We start from the raw sequence: 23,796 nt of genomic DNA, 5'->3' as shown, positions 1-23,796 counted from the left end.
CTCTTCTACCGTTTATTTTCTGTCTCCTTTTGGATGCAAGTGCATCATGCCGGCGGCATACCTTCGTAAAAGACGTATGCAACCGCGCCTGAAAATAAACCCAGGCTGAAGCGTAGTGAGCTCGAAAAATGCGAAACGACATTGGCTGGGATGGCGCGGTAGGGACTTTGAGACGAAGGTATGACATTTTCGTAAGCTTCTCGTCGCACGGCGCGTCGGAGTTGCGGGTGACATTTTGTGGGTGAAATGGCAAGACAACGAGCCAGCGAGTAAAGTAAAATGTCATTGTCGCGACTTGTCATATGCTCATTGAGATCCCACCGAGAAGCGAGCGAACGATAAAATGAAAGTTCGATAGGAACACGAAACACGAAGAACGCAACTAAAACATTAAGTAGAGTTTCGATAATTATCCGTCAGCGACGATCTAATGAATTATTGAACATTACTATTTATAAGCGGCAGTTTTGGAAAACGACCGAGTACGAATTTCAAATGGAAATATAATAAAGATAATTACGTGACGAGAATAATCAATATGATTTGCTGTCAAATACGTTTTAATGCATTTACACAATAAAAGACATCGTGTATTTGGTTCACTCACTTTGTTGTTGATAGTATTATTGTATTAGATTTTTTAATATGTCGAGTGTCAGTTATAACATAATGTGATTACATTATTTAAAGATTTTGTGTCATATTAATATTCAACATTTCTTATTGTCAAAAAGACGTAATTTATGAGTAAGTGAACAAACAACATGAAAATAAAATATTTTGAAACGTAAATTGTAAGATGAATAAATAAAATTTGAGAATAAAATATTAATTTAACATATCATAAATGTTAATTTTACTAAAAAATATGCTTCTACTGTTTGTTTACAAACTGTGTTGATATTACCTTTTTGTATTTATTTTCTACTCTTACATATATAATTAATGTAACCATCTAATATATTCATCTTGTATTAAATTAACCCAAAAATTTGAATGGACATGCGATTTATGTTAAATTTGACACATTTTTTCTAACAGTGCACTTTGACGACGCATTTGAATTAAAAAAGAAAGATTAAAGAATCTTAATTAGTTCTAAAAATAAAAGAATTCTATTATGTATAGACAAGTGCATTATTGCTGACTCAGTTTTGCATTATTAGTCATACTCAGAGTCATACAAATGTAAATCACGTATTAAGAATTTTTGTTTTGTCATCTCGATCATTAAATCTTATAGCTTAGTCCAAATTTGCGTTTAAAAAATTTTAGAAATATAATTTGCTTTTATTTTATCCTTTATAATTTTTCTCTTTTTTTCTCTTTTTCTTCCTTCTTTTATTATAATATTTAAAACAATTTTTATCAAAATTTTGCAAAAGTTAAATGAATCAAGTTAGCACTGAAATTATCTTTAAAAGTACACAATTAACAATATTAAATATATGGTGCAATGGACACTTGTAATAACAAACGGAGGAAAAATAAATACTAATGCAATGTAAACGCTTTTATCAAGAATTATCTGCCGATATTAATTTTGTTCGTCGAAACAAGCAAAAAAAATAACATACAGTTCTTATCTGGATAAATTTGATTACATTCCATAAAATTATAAACCTAATTTTTTAATGAAAATAAAATAAGTCAACGACGAATGTACTAGCTATTAACCATGCTAGCAGTAATTGCCGTCTCCTTGTGAAATTTTGCGCGTCACCGTCGCGTTCTAACTCGTCTACGCGAGAGACAAATTAAGAGTGCACCAAATGGTCCACCAGCGCGCGCGATGCCAGTTTTTTCTACTCATACATCATTAAACTAGAATAACGCCAAAGGAACTTCGTGTACGGCATGCACTCGTTTCAAAGAAAACATGCTGATTTACATATGCGTATATTTCATTAGCTTTCGTGGTTGCTATAAAGGGAAATTTGCATGCCACTTTATTCATAATTTGTAAATACATATTAAATAATTTTTATTACTTATGTATTTTTATTTCTGCTCGCGGAATGACAACTCCTTATATAACTGACATTATAATCTTTATGAGTTTTATATTTATGTTAAATCTTTTTAAAGTAATCTCGCGTATCACTTTCATGCTACTTCACTTTAAAACAAGATTTTAATAAATGAAATAAATAATGTAAAAGTCATAAAAGTCAGCAAATTTCCAAAGGTGTAGTCAATATATAGCATTATACAGTCGTGATGAGTTTTATTCATGTTAGATATCTTTAAGATAGTCTCACATATCATTATAGCCTCCTTCATGATACTTTAAAATAATATTTAATAAATAAAATAAACAGCACTCATCAAAGTCGGCAAATTTAAAATTTACAAAGTGTAGTCAATATATTGTATTGTACTGTGAATATTGTATTAATAAAAAAAAATGTCTCTCCTGCTGTCTCACTTAACTGGAATATTACTCGCAGAGTTTTTATTTCGACCGCAAAACCCGATCTGGTTCATAATTCTGAGTACAGTCGCCGCACTACAAAGGCGCAAAAAAAGTGTCAGTTACAACGAAATTCCATTAGCGTCAGTTTTCACCGCTTTTAAGTATTTCCTTTGAATTTCTCCTGTGCTAAACCGCTCGACTGCAGTGCTTGCACGGCGAGTTTACCTACGTTCAAAGCAAAACGGAATAAGAGCGGATATATTTTTATGTCTACCAGACTTTCCGCTACATAATGCAGCGTCCCGCGCGCACATGATTACAAATTATTAAACGCTTAACGCTCCACTATAGAATCAAAATCTAGAAGAATGCCCGCGCGGACTTAGACATTAATGCTTCCTTCTGACAAAGACAGACCACGCAACGTACCGGCGCGGCAGATCCAAACTCAACTGGTCAACTTAACTGGTTCTTCAGTAATACGTCGTAAAGCTTGCCTTTTCTGGTCAAAAGAGAAAATTAATGTAGACACCCCACAAAAGATATATATGCACGAATTTCTTGAATTTCTCATACGGTCTTCGAAGTGAATGTCGTTATATAAAAAAATACATTGTTTTATTACATTACAAAACGAACAAAATAATAAAAAGATTTATAACTAAATTTATCTTGTATAGTAAAAAACGTTCTGTATTTGTGTTAGAAACGATCCACTCAAGCTATTAAAATTTTGTGTCAAGTTTTGTGTTGGTTGAATATTTCGTGTTAAATTAATACTCAACATCTCTTAGTGTTAAAATAACACAATTTATGAGTAAGTAAACAAGTAATATAAAAATGTTTATTAAAATGTAAATTCTAAAATAAATAAAATGTGTTAATTTAATATATGTATAAATGTTAAATTTATTGAAACATGTTAATTTAACATATTATTATAAATGTTAATTTTGATGAAGAAATATGATTTATAAATTGTGTCTGTTACATTTTTTGTGTTAATTTTTTACATAACACTTGTATTACTTTTTAACATATTCATCTTGTGTTAAATTAATATATTTGAGTAAACTGAGTTTGGGACATATGAAACGTATTAAATTTAACACAAATTTTCCAACTGTGTGCTTCATATTGTTATAATAATAATAATAACATAATCGTACAAATAAAATAAAAAATATGAAGGAAAAAGTAGAACAAAGAGTAAAATCAAATTTTATCTTTATTAAAAAAAATTCTCGCTAATAAAAATATAATTTCCAACCACGCAATTACGTATTTTGTAAATATTTCGTATTTCACATATTCGATATTGCTTTTTGCATACTTAATTTTATTAAATATCGCGTTCATACACGTACAAACACGTCCGTCGATGCTGCAAAGATAATCAACACCGTGTCTGACCCAGACCAAAACTACGATGTTCACTACTGCGTCAACGTCGAAGTTGAAATTGGAAAGCGTTTTACGGCGATGGGGTCGGCAACATTGGTATGCGGCAAATATCCGGATTGACCGCGCAGTCTTCGGCGTATCAAAGCAATTGACGTTACACGAGCGGTTGCGCCGCGTGAATTACTAAGCGGATTTCACTAAGGATCTTGCCACGAGGTTGAATCTCGGTTAGAAATAAGGCAATGGACTGGAACAAGAGAGAGAGAGAGAGAGAGAGAGAGAGAGAGAGAGAGAGAGAGAAGTTGTAGTATGACTAAGGAAAAGGGAAGATAGAACGGAAGGAGGAGAGAAAAGGAGGCAGAGGTCGGAGCGGGAAACGCCTTGACGTTCGACGATTCAATCAACGCAGCACATTGTCGACGTCAGAGGTTGGAGGACGTCACCCGTCGGCGGATATTCTTGGAGGTCGAGATATGAAAAATGATGTCTGACGGAGAATGGGGGAAGTGAAGAAGAAGATGGGGAAGAATACGCGTTATAGGACTCTTTCTGCCGAGGGATGTTTGACAGATATCTTGACGCGCTAGCCCGCGAACGTGTTGCGATGTCTGTGAGTTCATGTAAAGGGCGCATAAGCAGCGAGCGTGTATTAGTCTCGATACATCAGCTAGCGAGACAACCGAACGTTGCATGATGAAATTGATCCGATTTTTATTTCCGCCAATCCTTTTTTTATTTACTAACGAAAAGGAAGGTTTTCCTCTCGTATCCTTTTCGAACAATCTCCGAAGAAGCTCTTCGTTTCGCCTCATGTTACGTAATGGTGATAAAAACCCAAGTCGGTAAACGATACACTAAATATTAAATAAGTCTGATTAAAATGTAAAGTTACATTATTCAGAGTATCTTATAAGATGCTAAATAAAATTATTTTTACCTTAAGGATGGGATTTCATTTGTACGTTTTTATTGTACGACAAATGACTGCAGGACAGAGAGGTTTTCGGATCTCTTTTTCTTATAGCCAATCAACAGACTTAAAAAATTTATCATAGACGAAAACGCACAAATGAAATCCCTAAGGTTATTTCTTTTTTTTTTTTTCCAAATATCTCTGAGTAAAATTGTTTTATTTGGAGGACAACTGTATGATTTACATAGTGGTCACTAGAATTTCTCACAATTTTATATTGTCGATCGAAACTGTACTGCCACTCGTATTTTTTTAGTGAAAGGAAAACCTGGCAATCTGTGCGACATGGATAACATGTGTGCACAGTTTCTTTATGTACCGATTGTTTTTTGTCGTTCGTGGTAGACTAGCTAGCTTTTAATCGATAAATACTAGCAGGTTGTTTTTTTAATACAAGAGAACTAACGAACAGAAAACTGACAATTTTAGATATAGCATGTCCAACAGTATTTGCGATATAACGGCATTCTTAGTTGTTTTCATTCTGACAAATGACAAGCTATTCTTTAATTACGTGCCATATGTGATCTTTTCTTATGAAAAGACGTAATTGAGTAGATACGTGTAAAATATATGTTAACGTCACTTCACGACAACTTATAACTTATCAGTTTTGAAAGTAACAAGAATACACCATAGGCTATTACTGACCTACTTAACTTAACAGCCAACAATATCGGAAGTGCGTTTATTTTCGAAGCTGATAAGTTTCGATCGCTTTAGCGCAAAGTAATGCAATCTCCGATGAAAGGATTGTTTGTTTTGAATAATGAAGCAGTTTAGAATTTAGTGCAAAACTACAAATTTGTTGTAAACAAGCAGAAGCTTTCGAGTTATAAGAGAGTAACTTAAGTACGCAACTTATGATGAATACATGGTTCAGGGTATCAAATGCTTTTAATAGATCGCGACAAGTTAAACTAAATAGAGTCCACAAAGCGGAATGAATAAAATCTATTTAAATATAGAAAGTCCTTAATATATATGTGGATGAGAATCAATGAGAAAGTCAGTAACCTTCATTTTTACCGCCTTAATTGATAAGGGTAGAATTAAGGTTGCTCATTGACTGACCTATCGTATTTTATAGATATATTAATATTTATTAATATATGTATACTTTTTTACTCTAAAACTCTTTATCAAATTCAGTTTCTAAATAGAACAAAGATGTCAAAATTTATAAAAAATAAAGTGGATTTGTTTTGTTTATTTTTATAAACAATATACTCTCCTTGTTTCTATATGTTTGTGGTATTGAAATAAAAAGCAAGTAGATTGCACTATAAATCTATTTTTTTCTATTTTCTGTACTAGACTGCACTACAACTTTCTTTCTTGCTTTCGCCAAATACCAAACATGTATCTATTTTACTTTAAGTTTCAAAAGTATATACTGGTTTAACTACAGGAAACAAATCTAATAATTCGTAACAATTCCAAAAAATACGCGGCCGCATACGAGAGATTTTTGTGTCGTATTTAATCCTAAGAAGACATTCAACGGATTATACATGTGCCATTTGTTACAACGATTGTTTTCGTAATCAGCACAGCAGTTGACAGGAGGTGCACATTACAGCTTATACGTAAGTGGGAGGCACTTCTTATTGCATATAACTAGGTTAATGGTAATGCGCTGGACAAATAAAGTCGTAGAACGCGGGCTTTAGGAATTACGTATCTGTCCGTCCATAGGAACACAAACGACCGGGGATACCGTTATCTGTATTTGACATTCGTTACGATGATTGCCTTTGTAATTAGCGCGTCCGTGGTTGACGAGCGATTACAATTAACCGAGCATTCCTTGTTTAGGCAAAACCGGTTCAATCGGCTCTTGTTGGGCTCATTAATACGATCGTGTGTTTTGTCGGTGGTTGGAGCGTTTGATGGTGATTGTAAAATGTCGAACCAAAGAGAGTACAGAGTAGAGACAGAGTGATGGAAAGGTATGAGAAAGAGAGAAAGAGAGAGGAATGTACATCAGAGTGAAGCACTCCCAGAGGAAAGTGTGCGGGGGTAAGCCGCAGTGAACAATAATTATGCCAATTGTACCACTGGGGACTAATTATCCGTCTGTACAACTTGCATTGAATTTACCGACTATTTCGTCCTCTGTCCACAGCAAACTTTGATGCTGCGAACAGATGCTTATCTTTGCGTTCTCTGATAATGCGATGGTATCAACTTGTAATCCGATACCGTATATAGGATTAGATTCCTGTTGTGTGAATATCATAGCAACAGGTCTATAATCATGCATAAAGTATATATTTCACAAAGGTAAAATATCGTGATTGTTTCATAGCGAGTTACGTTTAAAATCTGGATGAGTCTGCTGCATTTGTTTTTCCTTGCGCATATCGTAAACATCGTTTCTGAAACAAATGCAATTTAATAAACGATATTTTAATTAAATTAAAACAATACCTTTCTGTCAAGCCATATTTTATTTTATGCAATAGAACTAAATTTTTCTACAGTAAAAATTCTTGGCAAATTGTCTATTTCCCAATCTTCAGTTTTAAGTAAATGATTAGTAATAACTTCCAAATTACATTAACAAAAATCTGTTTAAAATTAAACAGGCAATAAAATCTTTTTTATCGTTAATTTACATCGTTGAAATTTTATTTGTCAAACTTTATCGTAATTACTTATAATTTCTATATATTCAACATATCTGATAATATATGAACCTTGAAAACGACTGTATAAGATTGTGCATATTTTATAATCATTTTTTTATTAAAATATAAACAATTCTAGGGTAATTCATACATGCAACATAATTTTAAATGCAGTTAAGTACCAATATTACTGTAAAAGATTCACGGAAAAATAAATTTTTAATTGTAACACAAGGTAAAACAAAATATTAATTGAATTTGTCCTTCGTGTGAATACGGTAATTATTAGCTTGGAAATTAATGAAATCCTTTTTAACAGAACAATGCTTATTCAGTGTAATAAAACATATTGAATATAACATGAGCGAGTTTTGTGTATTAAAACAATTCTGAAATTTTCTTTATTAAATAAATTAATAGAATTAGAAACCAAATGGAACACAAACACTGACTATAATACAGAAAATATTGTGTATGAGTTTATCAAAATATATTATTAGAAAAATTAAAATCGCATATGTATGTGTATCTTAATTTATTCCTAAATGTAATCAGCAGCGTACTTTTGTTTCGTGGAAAATATAGGCAAGAAAATAAAAAATGATTTTGTCGCTATAAATTATGCGCGCTATATTCGCGCTTTAGTTTTCGTAGCGAACATTTTCCTCGTTACAGACATCACTTTTTTTTTTAATTTTCAGTACGATCGTATATGTATACAACGATCGAAGAGTGAATGACGTGCGTTAGATGTTTCAACCGCAAGCATTATACAGGCGTGATTATTACCATATCATGGCCGTTCACTGGTAACCGCTGCCACGCTTAGAATTTTCCAATATTTATACACAGAATATTCAACGTTTTTCGGCATGCTGCTAGAAAACTTGAATAACCAATACTTGTTTTGTTGCTGGGTTACGTTTAATATATTTGCCTTTAATAAACGCAAACACGCCTCCACGCAAGCTGGCCGATTTTCGTTCAATGACGCTTTGTTTTACGAATTAGCAACATGACATACATTGTCGTACGTCGTGATATGACAAACAGTAAATCTCCCTCTCATGCTATGTACACAATAGTATATATCACTTGCTTCAAAAAGGAAGCAACTGAAATTTTTCATTTATTTATTTTATTTATTTCACATTGAAAAAAGTAAAATGCTGTAATTACATTATCCGTAAATGATTGAAATTTGTTTTGCAGCGCACGAGTAACATCCATGATTTACATTCAAATGCAAAAATTTTATTTGAATTCGTTGATTATAGAATATAAATTCATTATCAAATTATTTCTCTTCTGACACTTTCCGATTACTAATCAACAAAATATTTTGAAGGTGCAAATAATGTGTAACAAAGTTTTTTATTTAAATGATAATAAAACACTGATTTAGCAATTTTCTTTAAATTTTAATTGCTGTATCAGATAAGGTAGATATTATCTTTAACTGATTAACATCGTTAAATTAGATAAAGCACAATGCTCGGCTATTAAGCTACGTTGAAAATTTCACGCGATACCTTCGAGGTCGTAGTCGAAGCAGCGCGTCGAATGCAGTTCCCTCTCTTGGATAAGTTATTATATCGGAAAATCGCTTGGCCGCGCTCGTATCTTGTTAAAATATTTGAGCACCTTCGAGCTGCACAGACAGGTAAATACGAATCACTGTCTTTTCGTTTTTCTTCGTAAGCCATCGGTCGCCAGCTAAGAGTAATTACGCCGCTATGTAGGCACAGTACACATAGCGTTGGCGGAAAAAAATACTATTTCTTATTCATACCACGTACGACGTTGCGCACATCTAAAGATATAACGATATTCAAGCGATGTGTCGTATATAAGAGGTGCTCGTATATAACTCGTAATGTAGTTTTAATTTCTCACTGTGTATTGCAGATATATGTGTGTGTAACATTACGAGTTACATGTTTATGTTGCCTCTTTTTGCCACATTTGTACTCCTTTTAAATGTTTTACAAACTCTAATCGCAATAACAGTGCTAGTAAGTAAAATTAACTTGTATATTTGGAAAACGTAATTTTAAATAATGTCCGCTTAAAACGAGCGAAACATTTTTGAGATATGTACTAGCTTTGCCGCAGGGTATTAGTGCATATGAATACGTGTGTATACATGTGTAATCTAATTATTTAAAAGCACTCGTGGTAACGCGAACACGATTCTGTGTCATCCAATTTGTTAAATAAATAGAATTACGTCAACTAGCGCCATCACTAGAAGCGATACTTGACAATAATTAAGAGAACCGATAAATCTTGTTAATCCAATACAGAATGCTTCAAAATTGTAAGGATGTCGTGTAAAAAATATTCACACTCTAAAGGTTATTGGAACATATATCGAGATCTCGGCATTTACCGTCGCTTATTCATCGGCTCGGCGTATTCATCGCACGGCGTTCTCCATCGTCACTTACATCCGGCGACGATTGCGCGAGCGCGGGCGAACGGAAGAGAAATCGAAGGAGAAAGAATGAGCGATCGTCCGAGGGCCAGGACATGGTACACCCTCGAGGCAAACTTACCCGAGTCATTTTTCACCGCGCAAGTTCGAGTCGCGAAAGCACGACCGTACCTCTCGGGAAGATATTTCGCGAAATTAAAGAACTACCCGCGGATATACCTTCCGTACTTACCGCAACTAAAAGAGATGAGGCGAGAGAGGAACGGTGCAACGGGTGGTTGCCGAGAGGAATGGAAAGGCTAGGGTGCTAAGGAAAGAGTCCGAATAAGAAAGGGTAGGTATACACAGGTATCGTCTCGTGCAACCGACTGACGTAAACGAAAATAAAGAGTTGCCGCCGAGTTCTGATTTCCTCTCGCCGCTTTCAACTGGCAAACTGGTTGGTCATGGCACGTCCAAGGCAGGAAACACAACACAGTGGCCGAAACGAAAAGAAAAAGGAAGTGGATACGGAAGCGTTCCGCTGTTGGTGGTTGTGGATGCGAGATAAAGGAGAATAGAAGGAAGAAGAGAATTCCGTGGCGTTTATTCAGAGACGCGCTCGAGACGCACCAGGCGAGATTACATTGCGACAAGCGCAATTATATCGTTACCGCGAAACGGATCGTTTGTAAAAGCGAAACGTGCCGTTCCGCTCCGCGCTGCACCACGGCACGTTCGCGGCGGTTGCATTTCGGTCGTACACGAGCTTGAGTAATTGCAGCCGACGGCGGCTCCCGGGCGGGAGGATGCGCTTCCATTACGTGCGTTCATAGAGCTCATCATGCGTACGTAATAGGTGTATATGCACCGATACCACCGGAGAGAGAAGGAAAAAGAAAATGGAGTGAGTATATATATATATGCATATAGACGCGCGCACGGTCACGGTGCACACGTCTCTTTTATCAACCTCGAGAGCTCTCGCACCCCCGTCTTGAGCACACAATTTACACCTCTCTGCCCTCCTCTCCCTTCGCCGTCCGCGCTTCACCGCCGCTTTCTTCACCGCTCGCTCTGGTGCACCCCGTCACCTTCTTTTCCGGGTTTCTTTCTCGACGGACGTAACCACCGCTTTTCCGCTTTCGTCCTCGTCCTCGCCCTCGCTTTCGTTCTCTGAAAAACGTTCTCCCTTTTACCCGTTTCGCTGTTCCTCGTGATTGGAGCAATGCCTGTCCAGCACATACGGCACACACGCGTCACGCGCCGGAGTATGCGACACATTGCCTACGGGCCGCGTGGTTGCGGAAAAGAAGCGGATGTACGTTGCGTGTTCTAAAACGACGCGGAGTATTTGGCGTAACAATGAATTCCTTTTTCCGTTTTTTTTCTTTCGGACTCTCTCTCTCTCTCTCTCTCTCACACACACACACCACACACACACACACACACACCGCTTCTCTTTTTCTCTTCTTGTCCTTCTCCCTTTCTCTCTCTCTCTCTCTCTCTCTCTCTCTCTCTCTCTCTCTCTATCCCCATTTTCTTTATGTTACGAGCGTAGTTGGTATAAAGCTTCGAGTACATTGTCGGTAGCACTCGGGCGATGAGACGCGTTGACAGCTTCCGCAACGAGGATGGGAAAGACGATGGTCGAGAACAGGGAAGAAGGGATATGGCTCACGGAAAACGGAAGACTCGCAACGGACATCCATAAGTAAAACCGCGTGAGACATTGTCCTAGAAAGATTTATCTTTTTTTTTTACGAAGAATAAGTACAAAGAGTAAGAATACTATTTACTTTTTTAGTGAGAGATCCTGGCTAGGTCGTGATGCAATCTACAAAGTGATAGACATGTTTCATAGTGCATTTGCTGTATTTCGCGAATATTGGATCAGATAAAAGGATTGTGTGTGCTTTTGTAGGAAATGGTACACGACATATGAAGCGGTAACTAGGTCGTACACATTATTATTCCCGTTGATTTGCCGTCTCAGTGTATGATAGCTTTATATTTTGATACTTATAGCTTTAACATCTTGAACGTTTTGGCGAGGAATTTAACACATTGTTTCAATTATGAAATCCCAATTCGGATAATATAGCTGTAATTCTACTTAAAATGCTTGGCACTTTTTTATTATTGTTTGTTAATATTGAAATTCGTGTTGTATGTTTATAAAATAATATATAATGTAGACATGTGTAAAGATAAAATTAAATGCAAAATCATGGTATATAACTTAAGTTATAAGAACATATTTCTTTGTTATATCAAGATTAAAATCAGTATTGCAATATTAAAAAATTGTATTTACAATTTGCTTCGGAAAAATAAAAGTTCTTAATAATTAATATTTGTTTTTTATTTTTCTTTATCGATATAATGTATCTATCATATAATAAATAAATTCTTATTTTTTAGAAAAAAAAACAGTTAATGATAGTAAATAAAGTTTATGTATTGCCTTTTCAAAATTATTACTTGGTAAAAATTTTAAGAAAAATATGTTTTTCGCAATTGCTAATTACTTATTTAGGTTATCGGAATTAATTGAAATTTTTTTTCTAAATGCTTTCTTTTTTTTTTAATTTCTTATCGAACGAAACTTGTAATGTAAATCCGTTTTGCAACATGATATGGTACATTATTAACTCTGCTAACGGCCTGCAACAGGCTAAAGTGGTACAAAGTACCTACTAGCTGTTATCACTCTGAATATGATAGTGCTGTGGGGAAGCTGGATATGGAATGTGCATCTCGAAAATTTAATTCCATCCATATATTCTCGAAATGCATATCTCAAAAACGCTTAGCAAACATGATCATTTTTATTTTTAATTGAAGAAATCGCTTCGTTAAATTTTAAATGACATTTTCTTAATTACTCTAGATAAGAATTAATAAAGCGCAATTTGAAATAACGATCGTAATAAAACTGTTATATTCAAAATGTGAAAGAAATAATCCCGGAATAACAATATTTCTAGATGTTTAAAAACGATTTTTAAAATGTTGATGTACGCATCGCCGACTGCTGATAGAAGCCAATTAAAATAAAAATTCTATTATTGTATAATAACGTTCCTACTTTTGTATTTTTTTCGATATTTTCCTTGTTTTACAACAATTTGTCTGTCAATATGAATTAATTTATCTATTTTATTTAATACATATCTCCCATTACGTCGCATTTTTAGCATTTATTATAATTAAATTGAAATTCTTTTCATGCTACTGTCTAAAAACTCGATATATAAACCAGGCATTTAGACTAGCGTAACGCGTATAAAGCTGTATGCAATGTTTTATTTGAATAGATTATTCAATTGATCTATCATCATTGATTTTATGTTACAGGTAGCGTGGCTACGAGTCGATACGCAGACGATTCTGACGATAGCGACTCACGTTATTACGAAGAATCATAGGATCGCTGTGACACATAGTGGCCATCGTGCGTGGTCTCTTCACATAAGAGAAACGCGCAAGACCGACAGCGGTTGGTACATGTGCCAGGTTAATACTGACCCGATGTCCAGCATCACTGGATTTCTCGAAGTCGTTGGTAAAGATTCAGATCTTCTACTTCTCCTTTAAAAATTGCCTCTTTGCTATATTATGTTTACCATTGAAAAATAATTATTTTTATCAATGAATCAACAGAAGGATAATTATAAACAAAAGAATAATCAATGTCATATAAAATTTACATATATAATTTAAGAGAAAGCAATAACTAAATTCTCATTAAATGTATTTAATATATTAATATATTAATATATTAATATATTAAATATATTTAAATATACTGAATTGAAATACTATATACGTACCATAAATATTTGTGATATAAAATATTACCATACATCGAAATAATTTTTACTTTTTATTTGCCGATAAATACAATAATTTCTCTAAAGTCAGTTAAAATCAATAATTAATTAAAAAATAGTTTTTATTGTACAATTAATATAATATTTTATAAAATCATTTAATATCTTACGAAATATAATGATAATAATGTATTGCACTTGCGAAAGAAATAAGGAGAGAACGCAAAATGAAATTATAGAGTGAACTAATCTACCGCGATATAAACAATTTTATACATTGTGATAACAATAAAATTATATTTAAAAATTATATTAAAATTACATTAAAAAATTATTAATTAAAGATTATTAAATACTAATATAAGAAAATATTATTTATTCAATAATATTTAACACAATATTAAATTAAAGCCATTAGTAAGATGTTAGAAGAAAAAAGAGACAGCAAGAAAAACGAGAGAGATTTTCTAAAACATGCATACAGTATATTGATAAATACTACATTAACAGAGCAGACATATAAATCTGCTGCGTATGTAAAAATTATATAAATTAAATTAAATTACGTAACATTAATTTTTATTTACGTTGTTAAATCCAAATATTTTATTGTCCTATTAAACAAATGACAAATCATAATTATTGCAAGTTTTGTCGAGCAGAACATTTTCGTATTCGTCGCCCAGAATATCGTGTGTCACATACACTGAATGAATATAATACCATGTGTAGCTTCATTATGGTCTGTTTGAAAAATTACAAATAATTTCCACTCTACACTCAATATAGATTAACGCGTCACACCTGACACATCTGGCAAATGTAACTCGTGCAATCTCAGTGAGATGCGACGCTTTGAATGTATGAACTTTGCGCGGTCCATTCATTTTACCTTGTATGAAATTTATTGCTAAAATTTCTATCACTTATTTATAATTATTCAAACGCATTATTTTGATTAATAAAAAAAATCACTCAAATACTCGTTGCGTATTTTATTTCATTACTATTTTTATTTTTGTGTTTCTTTTATTCATATTTGATGAAATTTTTATATTTTGTAATTTTGATTATTAACTTTAAAATGATTGTAAAAGACACCAACAGAATGGTACTTAAGGAAAATGCAATCCCAAATTCATTACTTTTATATATTTACATGTACTTATTTTTTTTAATTCTATATAATGACAATTATTTTCATGTCATTATAGAAATGCATAGTTTTAAACTATATTTATTTGGATAAATACGTTTACATTTGCATAATCAACGTTAATTTATACATTTTTGATTATTTAATAATAGTATAAACATGTGTAAGTTTTTTTTTAAATAATCGTTAACTGGTATGTGTATATACTGCTTAGAATCAAAATAAAACTACCATATATTACGCACACATAATTTAAAACTGGCATTAAATTTATTGCATGCAATTTTCAGTTTTCATAACGTCTAAAAGGCGGAAAATTGAGTGGGGAATGAGAATCTCGGAATGATTTAAAGACCGCTGCCGACAAATATTTGCGAGCAAATCGTACGTTCGAGATTGCTCGTGAATTTGTAACCCGCGCTATCCAGAAAGTCCGGGATCCTTGACTAGTCCTTGCGAAACTCGACTAAGCACAGGCGGATTCAGCATTTTCCATGTATACGTAACTCGCGATTGTCCCGCGGAACACGTCCTTTGCTGGCAGGGCGCATCCTTCTTCCCGTGACTATGCATCAACTGATCCTTCCTCGGAACTTTCTTGGCACTTGGTACCACCGTCCCTGTTACCGCCAACTTGTCAAACTTCGCCAACTACGGTCGTCTTAGCGGACATCGTAGTACCTCTAGAGAAAGCCGTGATTGCTACTACAAGACACCGATATTCAATCCTTGATTATTTGTTTCGCGGCTTCCCAGGAAACATATGTACAACATAATAACGTGGTGTGTTCGCAGGCTTATCTCTATTTTAATTAACCCATTTTTTATAGAAAAACATATTATTATGAATTTCGTTACATTATTCTTGTAGCAACTTTTTACTTTTGTTTTAACTTAGAATAATCATAGCATTTCCTTTTTTGTGATAAAATACTTTTTAATAAAATATTGATTTATAATATTGACTAACCAAATATTACATAACATTAAATAATTGTTACGTAAGTAATGTTTGTTAACAAAATAGTAAAATTATTATTGTTTTATTTATAAGTAAGTATACATTAAAATTATTTTTATAAAACAGTTTCTCTTTTTAAACGTTCTAAAATTTTTTTGTTATATATACGCTTGACAGTTGACTTGTTATTTTTAATAGATTGGATACAACCAGCTTATCTCTTATTTCTCAAATTAATGAAAGGATCTACCCTGCTATTAATTATCGGTTAGCTTGACGAAGGTCTGACACAATTCTTGATTTCTAGAGATCATTGATCGGCTCTATCGCGCTTCGGCGCAATAGTATTCGAGAGATGAATATCAGACTGCCGGAAATTACCAAATAAATGCTGGCATTCTATACTCTTGCGGAAAGCTAATGCATCTCCATAAATACCTCAGCTAAGCTTACTGATTTATATCTCTTAACAAGCTCGCAGATAGTATCCCATTGATACATGGCAAAGCTCACGTTAACTAGAAGTTAAGTAAGACGAGCGAACATTCATGAACGGATGTACAGCTAAATATCCATTTTGAAGAAAAACTTTAATTCGTCTACGTAAAGAAAACTTCCGTGATAAAAATTAATAGGACGATGTAATAAAAGTTCTTGAATTAAGAAATTAATTTAATAGACGTTACTTAAAATCAATTTTAATATCGATCACAGTTTATCTGGGACATCTCTTTGTACACGCAAGCACAAGTTTAATATTTTTATACATTAATAAGTATAAAACAAAATCACGATTAAATACAAGTTTTATATATATAAAAAAATTTTTTTAAATAAACGTTTTATAAAAAAATTTTTAATATAAAAAATTCAATTGCGCCTGTGTGGACAGTATTAAAATATTTATATTATTTTGTAGTAGTATAAATGTACTATATCGATTGCGGTCTATCTTGGTTGACTCTTCATACACATACGCGCGTGTGCTTGATGTTTTTCTACGATAGTCAATTTAAAACAACGTTGCGTTGAATTTTGCAGTGAAATCTGAAATAACGTTTTGTCGGACGAGAAAGCAGCTGAACAGATTAAAGATTTCACACCTCAGCAAATCCTTTCGGGCTTGCCAAGATAGAGACGCCTCCCCGCGTTACCAGCCTCGGCCTTTCGCGATCGGCTGGATTTGTGGCGGCGGGATGCAAATATATGTAAAGTACGTACCCCCGCGCCCCGAAACCTTCGAGGGCGATTGTACTCTTGGCGGGCTATTAGACACCTTCCCGGCAACTCGTACTCCTCGTTCTAATAACCGGTCGGCCTCCTCACAGCGCCGCAAACCGCCACCGTATGAGCGTATAGTTTAACTTCACCGCAACCCCTCGTTAAGATTCTTCTTTATCGGTCTGTCCTATCGTCGACTATATCGCCAAGACTAAGAGAGAAAAGAAAAGAGTCGGCTATTCTGCTTTATCTTTCTTTATCGGATGATATGCGGACATTGTGTTCTTCGGTAATTTGCATCGTTCGAACAGGAAAAGCATGTTTCAAAAGCATGTTACAAATTAACAAACGAAAATGGCAAAATAACGCAAAATTATTATGATATAAATGAGTGTCAGGGAACGTAATCAATATATTAATTAATTTTGCATCTTTCGTTTGTTAATTTGTAAAGCAAAGCCTTTGATACAGTTTTGAAACATGCTTTGTAATGATTGGTATATAATAGTGAATTATTGGCTTTTGTCTAATAATAACCGCTTTGATTAAACATGAAATAAAGGTGAAATAAAACAAAGAAATTAGTTGTTTATTTCCTTCTCTTGTATTATTGAGCCGTCAATCATGGTTTGCTCTAATTTGCATTTATTAATAGAAAGGAATAAGGTGTAGGTATAGAAATTATATTTGTACGTACTTATTACTCTTTATTGTACATTCCTAAAATTCTGGTAATAATTCTAAACATTTTACTATCCATGTCGCAACTTTAAATTGTAAATATTCTGACTTGATTTCCGAATTTATTCGTATTTCGAAATTAGTTTTCTATTTTTTTTGTTTGTCTTGACCTTGATCTTGTCTGTACATCTTCCTGATATTCGTTTTTATAAGAATTTGTCCCTTCTGATTTCAACAAGCAGAATATAAAAAGTTTGATACGCAGAACGCATGTGTTATTCGTCGAAACAGCGATATTATTTTTTAGACGATATGTGAGTGAAAAGTTTGTTGTAATTTTGTAAACAATTTTTATTAATTTTTTAACAAATTATCATAAATGGGAATAAAACTCGTAAAATATTAAAAAAATGTATACTAATGTAAGAGAAAGTAACTACTCTATAACGGTAATAACCATAATTCTCCTTATGCCGGAATATAAATTTACACAAGCATGTAAATTGTAACATTGTACCGTTTTGTTTGTACACTTTTACGATAATCAGCTTTGGATAATCAAACTTGTTGAGAGAGTTCAATTTCCAAGTTTTTTTTTTAAATATAAAAATAGCAAAATGCTGAAATATGGAAATAGCAAATATTGCATATAGATTCGTAGCGCGGTTCAAAATATTGACTTGCAGAAATTTTATCATTCGGTTTATTTTTTATTTTGCACGAATTCAATTACTGAATGCGTATTGCAATTGGAGTGCGGGTCTTCATTATATAAGTGATATTTTTCTTATTATTAATTTTATAAATTCTTTTTTAAATTTATAACGGTTTATGGATGTTAATATGTGCATCATAACTTTTACTTTGATTTATCAGTGTATATAGAATATTCATATAATATATAAAATATTGAGCTTATATTGCAACCAACCAAATTTATTGTTTATTGTAGTGAAATTACTAGTTTAGTCAACTTGCCTTAGTATGATGTTACATGTACTAATTTATGTGACCAATTACTTGATTGTACATTATCGCTACGTGAGCATACGCGATTGTGTAAAATATTCGTGAATGCAACACAAATGTATAACTATTTAATACGTATTTAATTCAAAGTGAGAGAGAGAGAGAGAGAGATTGGATTTAAACGCATATTATAGTTACATAGAAAAAAAGTCAATTTATTTTGTCATTAAAAGATAATAAAATCTACTTTTTTTTCTTTCTTCTCCCCTAATTTGATGCATTCATTTATATTGATCAAAAAACTTCAAATTTTTTTACAATTGATTTTTAAAATATGTGATAAAATTATCAAGAAGATTAATCGCGTTGCTATAATCGATATTTATTATTTATAACATATATCTACATCTTTCTAAATAAATTAATGTAATTTACAAAATAAGTTTTTCGAACTTTATGTAAAACGTTAACTGAGGAAGGATATCGATTGTGCTATTATATAGTGTTAATAGCGATAGAAATAAAAGATTTAACATCGCATTACTCGAAATTATCTCAGATGGCAAAGGATTGATAGTTTATGCTTGCACCTTTGCGTAACTCGATCATCGAAGATCGGCGCGTACGCATCAATTTAGTGTCACGTTGGTCTAAACGCTAGCTCGCTTTCGACCGATCGAACTTTTCAAACGTTATCGGACCGTCGCAAAATATAGCGGCCATTCAAAAGGACACTCGAAGATACCGGCGGTATGAAACGTGGTTGTGTACAGTCCGCGCGAATAAAACGCGATCCCGTGAGGGCAAACAAAAACAACGGCGCGCGTCGGTGCACGAGCACGCGTGAAATAATAAATTCGACCCAATTGTTTTCCCGTATCAATAAATATACTATCTGCGGATACGGCGCTTTTTTTCGCCCCGTTTGCGCCCGACGCAGTCGGGGCAAAGCGCGAAATGAATTGCGCACCGGACCCGGTGATATCTCTGTGACCTGTGACGGCGGCGGGTGTAGCGATGCCAGCATGGAATTGCTTTTTGCTCGATGGCCGATGCCCGCTTAATTCTTTGGAAGAATTCGTTGCCGTACGGTTGCCCTCGGTATTTGACTGTTCTGCCGTGGTCCTGCTGTGTCGTCAGAGAACATCATTCTGACTTTCTCTTTGTTGGACCTCACAAACATTTATTGCAGAAATACTTTGTTACTGCAGATGCTGCTTTAACTGTAGTTTTGCGTATTGTCGATTTTTTTATACTTTGAAATGTTTATTGAATATTTTAAAATATAAAATAAATTTGACCGATTTATTTGATGATGAATTATAAAAAATGTTTATCGAAATATATGTATATTGAAAACGATGGAAAATTATTCAGATTTATTATAAAAAAAAGTAATCATTATAGTATAATTATCGTTAATTATATTTATTTATCGGCAATAAAAAGAAATTATTTATCGATTATCGTAAAGAGAAGCTTTGTATTCCTAATGTGCCTCTCGGATTTACGCTGTTATGCAATCGCAGCTCTAGATCCACCCTCGTCGTCTCGTTAGCACACGAAAGCACCATTCGCGCTGGTAGCTTTTTCACATCCGCGGAAACTTCGTCTTGGAACCTCTTTGCCTTCCGAACACGTCTTTCGTAACTCACCAGGGGGACGCGACGTCGGTCTCTGAGAGAGGACTATTCACGAAGGTAGCCTCTTTCGTGACCGGGAAAGAACTTAGTCCGCGTAAGCCGTGGGAAACCATTCCCGACTAGCCGTCTTTCCGGTGTACAAACTGCATGTGCACCAGCCATATTCGGCTCTATTCCGTTTCGAAAGCAACTCGATAACGAAATTCTTCGCATTGTTGCCACGAAAAATGTATCACGTCAATGGCCTTTACATTCGCGGTGAAGATTATTTTCGCAAAGAGTACGTTGGTCGATCATCGTGTGTGTGTGAAGAGCCGACGATATTTTATAATAAACTTATTTTATATCCTAAATTGTTTTGAAAAGATTGCTTCCATATACACGCGAATAATCTTCGTGTTATACCGATGCTAGTGTAAAAATTTTGCAAGCTATTAATTCATCTGAATTTCAATGTAAAACATATATTTATACGGAAAGAACGGTTTCTTCTTGAAGTATCTAAAAAGTTAGGTAGAGATACGGAGATCTGAAAATAATTTAGTTGGTTCATAAAAATACATTCTAGAAACCAGTTTGAACGTTCTACATGATTATTTTGATGGTCCAAATAAAATTATTTTCAGATGTGTCTAGCTAAATTTTTAAATACTTCGAAGTCGTTCTTTCCATGTAAGTAAAGAAGAACTCAAAAAGATTCTTAGCATTTTTGAAATTTTTTATTATTCATATAATTATTATCATATAATCATATAACAAAAAGTGTCAAGTACTCTATTTCCGCATTTATAAAAATAATGTTTTATCATTAACATATCTTATTAGATATATTACAGACAGTCAAATATGTCATCCTAAATACATCGAGAAAGGAATATCTCGCGTTAAGTTAAAATAAATTTTTTTTAAAAATTGAGTAAAACTGATATTATTAATTACTTTTTACGTGAAGTGAATTTAAAGACCGAAGATAATGTATAATTTATATGCAAGACATAAGATAATAATCATTACTTGATTGTAGATTTCATATTTATATGATTTATAAAGTAAAAATTAAATCATAAGGAGATAAAACAGATTTATAATAACCTCCTGTTTTTAAATATATAATTATAACAATTATATTTCTTCACTAACGTTTTTTTTTAAACAGAGAAAGAGAAAGAGGACGAGAGAAGCTATACTTAAATTATCAAAAATTCAATTAATTATTTAAATGTCCGAGTATATAGCTTTTGCGTTAGTAACTAATATGGTAATCCGTAGTCCGTAGTCCGAAAATACAGCTTTTGCGTTACTAACTAATACGGTAATCGCCACAGCAGATTAAGATATAATTGAATTTACATCCTTTCATGAAACTCTCTTTATTAAAGCACATTCTGAATACGATAATACGATTCTTCTACATTTAAACTCATTTGATGAATGGATTTCAAAACAAATGGATAAATAACGTTCAATCGTTTTACAAATACAAAACCGCAAGAGGGATGAGATTTCTACAAATTTTTGTTCCTATCATGCTGAGTGGTTTTTCTCTGAAATATTTTGTTGCGTTTGTTAAAGCAAGAGAGAAATTTTAACGATTGTAGTCAGCTGCTTTAATTTTCAAATACATGCATTTTTTCTACGTTTTATGTCATCATATCTTTTTGAAGAACACTTTTGTGTAAAATGGCCGAATAACAAATTTAAATTGTTAAAAACGAGACAGATTAGCATATAAAAGATGATGCAAATGAGACAAGAGAGCTCAATCTAAAATACCTGGATTAGCATTGATTTTGATGCTTCAGTTGATTTATTTATTCAGATTAGAGGAATTTCAGAATAGACGGTAACTCTAAACTATCTAATATATCGTCTAAGTACAAAACAATTCGCCATATCGAATCCAGCTGTCATTTACTAAACTCAGATAAAGCGACGTGATGAATTACTTTGCATGATATATTAGTTGCTTATGTAGTTCCTTTTGAGTAATCCACTTATATTGCTCTCTTAGTTAGTTCAGATCCTGTTTATATTATTCGCGTGCAATAATTTATAGAACTAATAAATTGTAACTTCTTTACATTCCGTAAAATTTGTAAAAACAACATATACATTTTGCAGATATTTATGTAAATATATTAAAGACCTATGTATGCATAAATGAAAAAAATTGTAATTTCGTGCTTTAAAGCGTGCACAGCCGTACAAATTATAATAGTTATATACAGTTATTTCGTATGGTAATCTAGCTCATGACAATTTTACATATCTGCTTGATAAGTAAGCCTTATCCAAATTTTATCCAACAGCTTGTGCTCTCGTGCCCGACGGCACGTACGTGCCGTAAAAACCAGATTCACCCTAATACTACGCGTCATTGTACTACACCCCCGTCGAGCTTTCGGCTGCGACAAAAGCTCGGACAAAAGTAACGTGGATTTTACGAACCGTTAAAAGTCACGCGCAAAAGATCACCTCGGTGAAAAAAAAAGAAAACAGAAAGAAGTCGCTTTTTCAATGAAACAAAAAGGTATTTCCCTACGGAAGGGCGGAAGCGAAGGGTGAGCCCTGGTCGGACGTGGTCCGGGACTCGGCAAAAATTCGAACGAACGCGAGATCGACTGAGCGAATCGAGATTTTACGAGCGAATCCGCCATCCGCGCGAACAAATGGGGCGCGAACCCCAGGATGCGTCGGTGCCGCGCGTGCTCCCGCGTGTGCGGTGTATGCACGCGGGATATTGCACGACGGGCGGCGGAGGTGCATGATCCGCTCGTCGCGAGATAACCATCTATCTGGTCCGCGCGAATGATCATCCCGTACAGTCCCGCGCGTGCTCGCACCCACGTAACCTCTGGGACGTTCTCGTCGCAATGTGGTTATTGTTTCAGTGCCGCCGGACATCCTGGACTATCCCACCAGCACGGATATGGTGGTGCGAGAAGGTAGCAACGTGACGCTACGATGCGCGGCAACAGGAACACCGGAGCCGACGGTCACGTGGCGTCGTGAAGCGGGTGGCACGATCAGCTTGTCGAACTGGCAGGGTACGTACCTGCATATTGCTACCACTACTACTACTATTGTTAGTACTACTACTATTACCATACGGTGCACCGCTTCGTTGGTCGCCGATTGTCGCGTATTCCATCGTACAACGAATGACGGTTGTTACTCTAGATAGAGTCTCGTTCCTCTCAATCTCCGCGTCTCCTTTCAACCCCATCAGCATCGTTGTCTCGCGTTGTTTCGCGTATATTGAACATAACCCGCTGCTCATAGAACAGCTCCGAGGCTTTTTCTCGATCTCACTCCAAAACAGAGTGACAGAAAGCTCGCCGTCTCGTTTCGCGCTGATTGAACGAGACGTTTATTGTGCTCTCGGATCGTATCATTGAATGAGTTTTGATGGACGGCATTGAACCGATACGGATGTGCCTTTTGTTGAATTCATTGTACATTGAACATGTCTGATAATCGGCTAGAT

At 34.2% G+C, this 23,796-nt stretch overlaps 1 protein-coding gene across 1 annotated transcript in view; it reads left to right on the top strand.

The window, feature by feature from the left end:
• The window catches only part of LOC108724622 (neurotrimin), an 82,540-nt gene that overhangs the window by 45,123 nt on the left and 13,621 nt on the right, over nt 1–23,796 (top strand). The window contains exons 3-4 of the mRNA XM_018451074.1: nt 13,203–13,410; nt 23,201–23,356. Of these exons, the coding sequence (XP_018306576.1) occupies nt 13,203–13,410; nt 23,201–23,356 (364 nt within the window). The remainder of the gene's footprint in view (nt 1–13,202; nt 13,411–23,200; nt 23,357–23,796) is intronic.

This window comes from Mycetomoellerius zeteki, unplaced genomic scaffold, assembly GCF_001594055.1.
Source record: "Mycetomoellerius zeteki isolate Tzet28-1 unplaced genomic scaffold, Tzet1.0 scaffold31, whole genome shotgun sequence".
NCBI lineage: Eukaryota > Metazoa > Arthropoda > Insecta > Hymenoptera > Formicidae > Mycetomoellerius > Mycetomoellerius zeteki.
The sequence above is the reverse complement of the archived record's forward strand: the minus strand, read 5'-3'. Positions and strand labels throughout refer to the sequence as shown.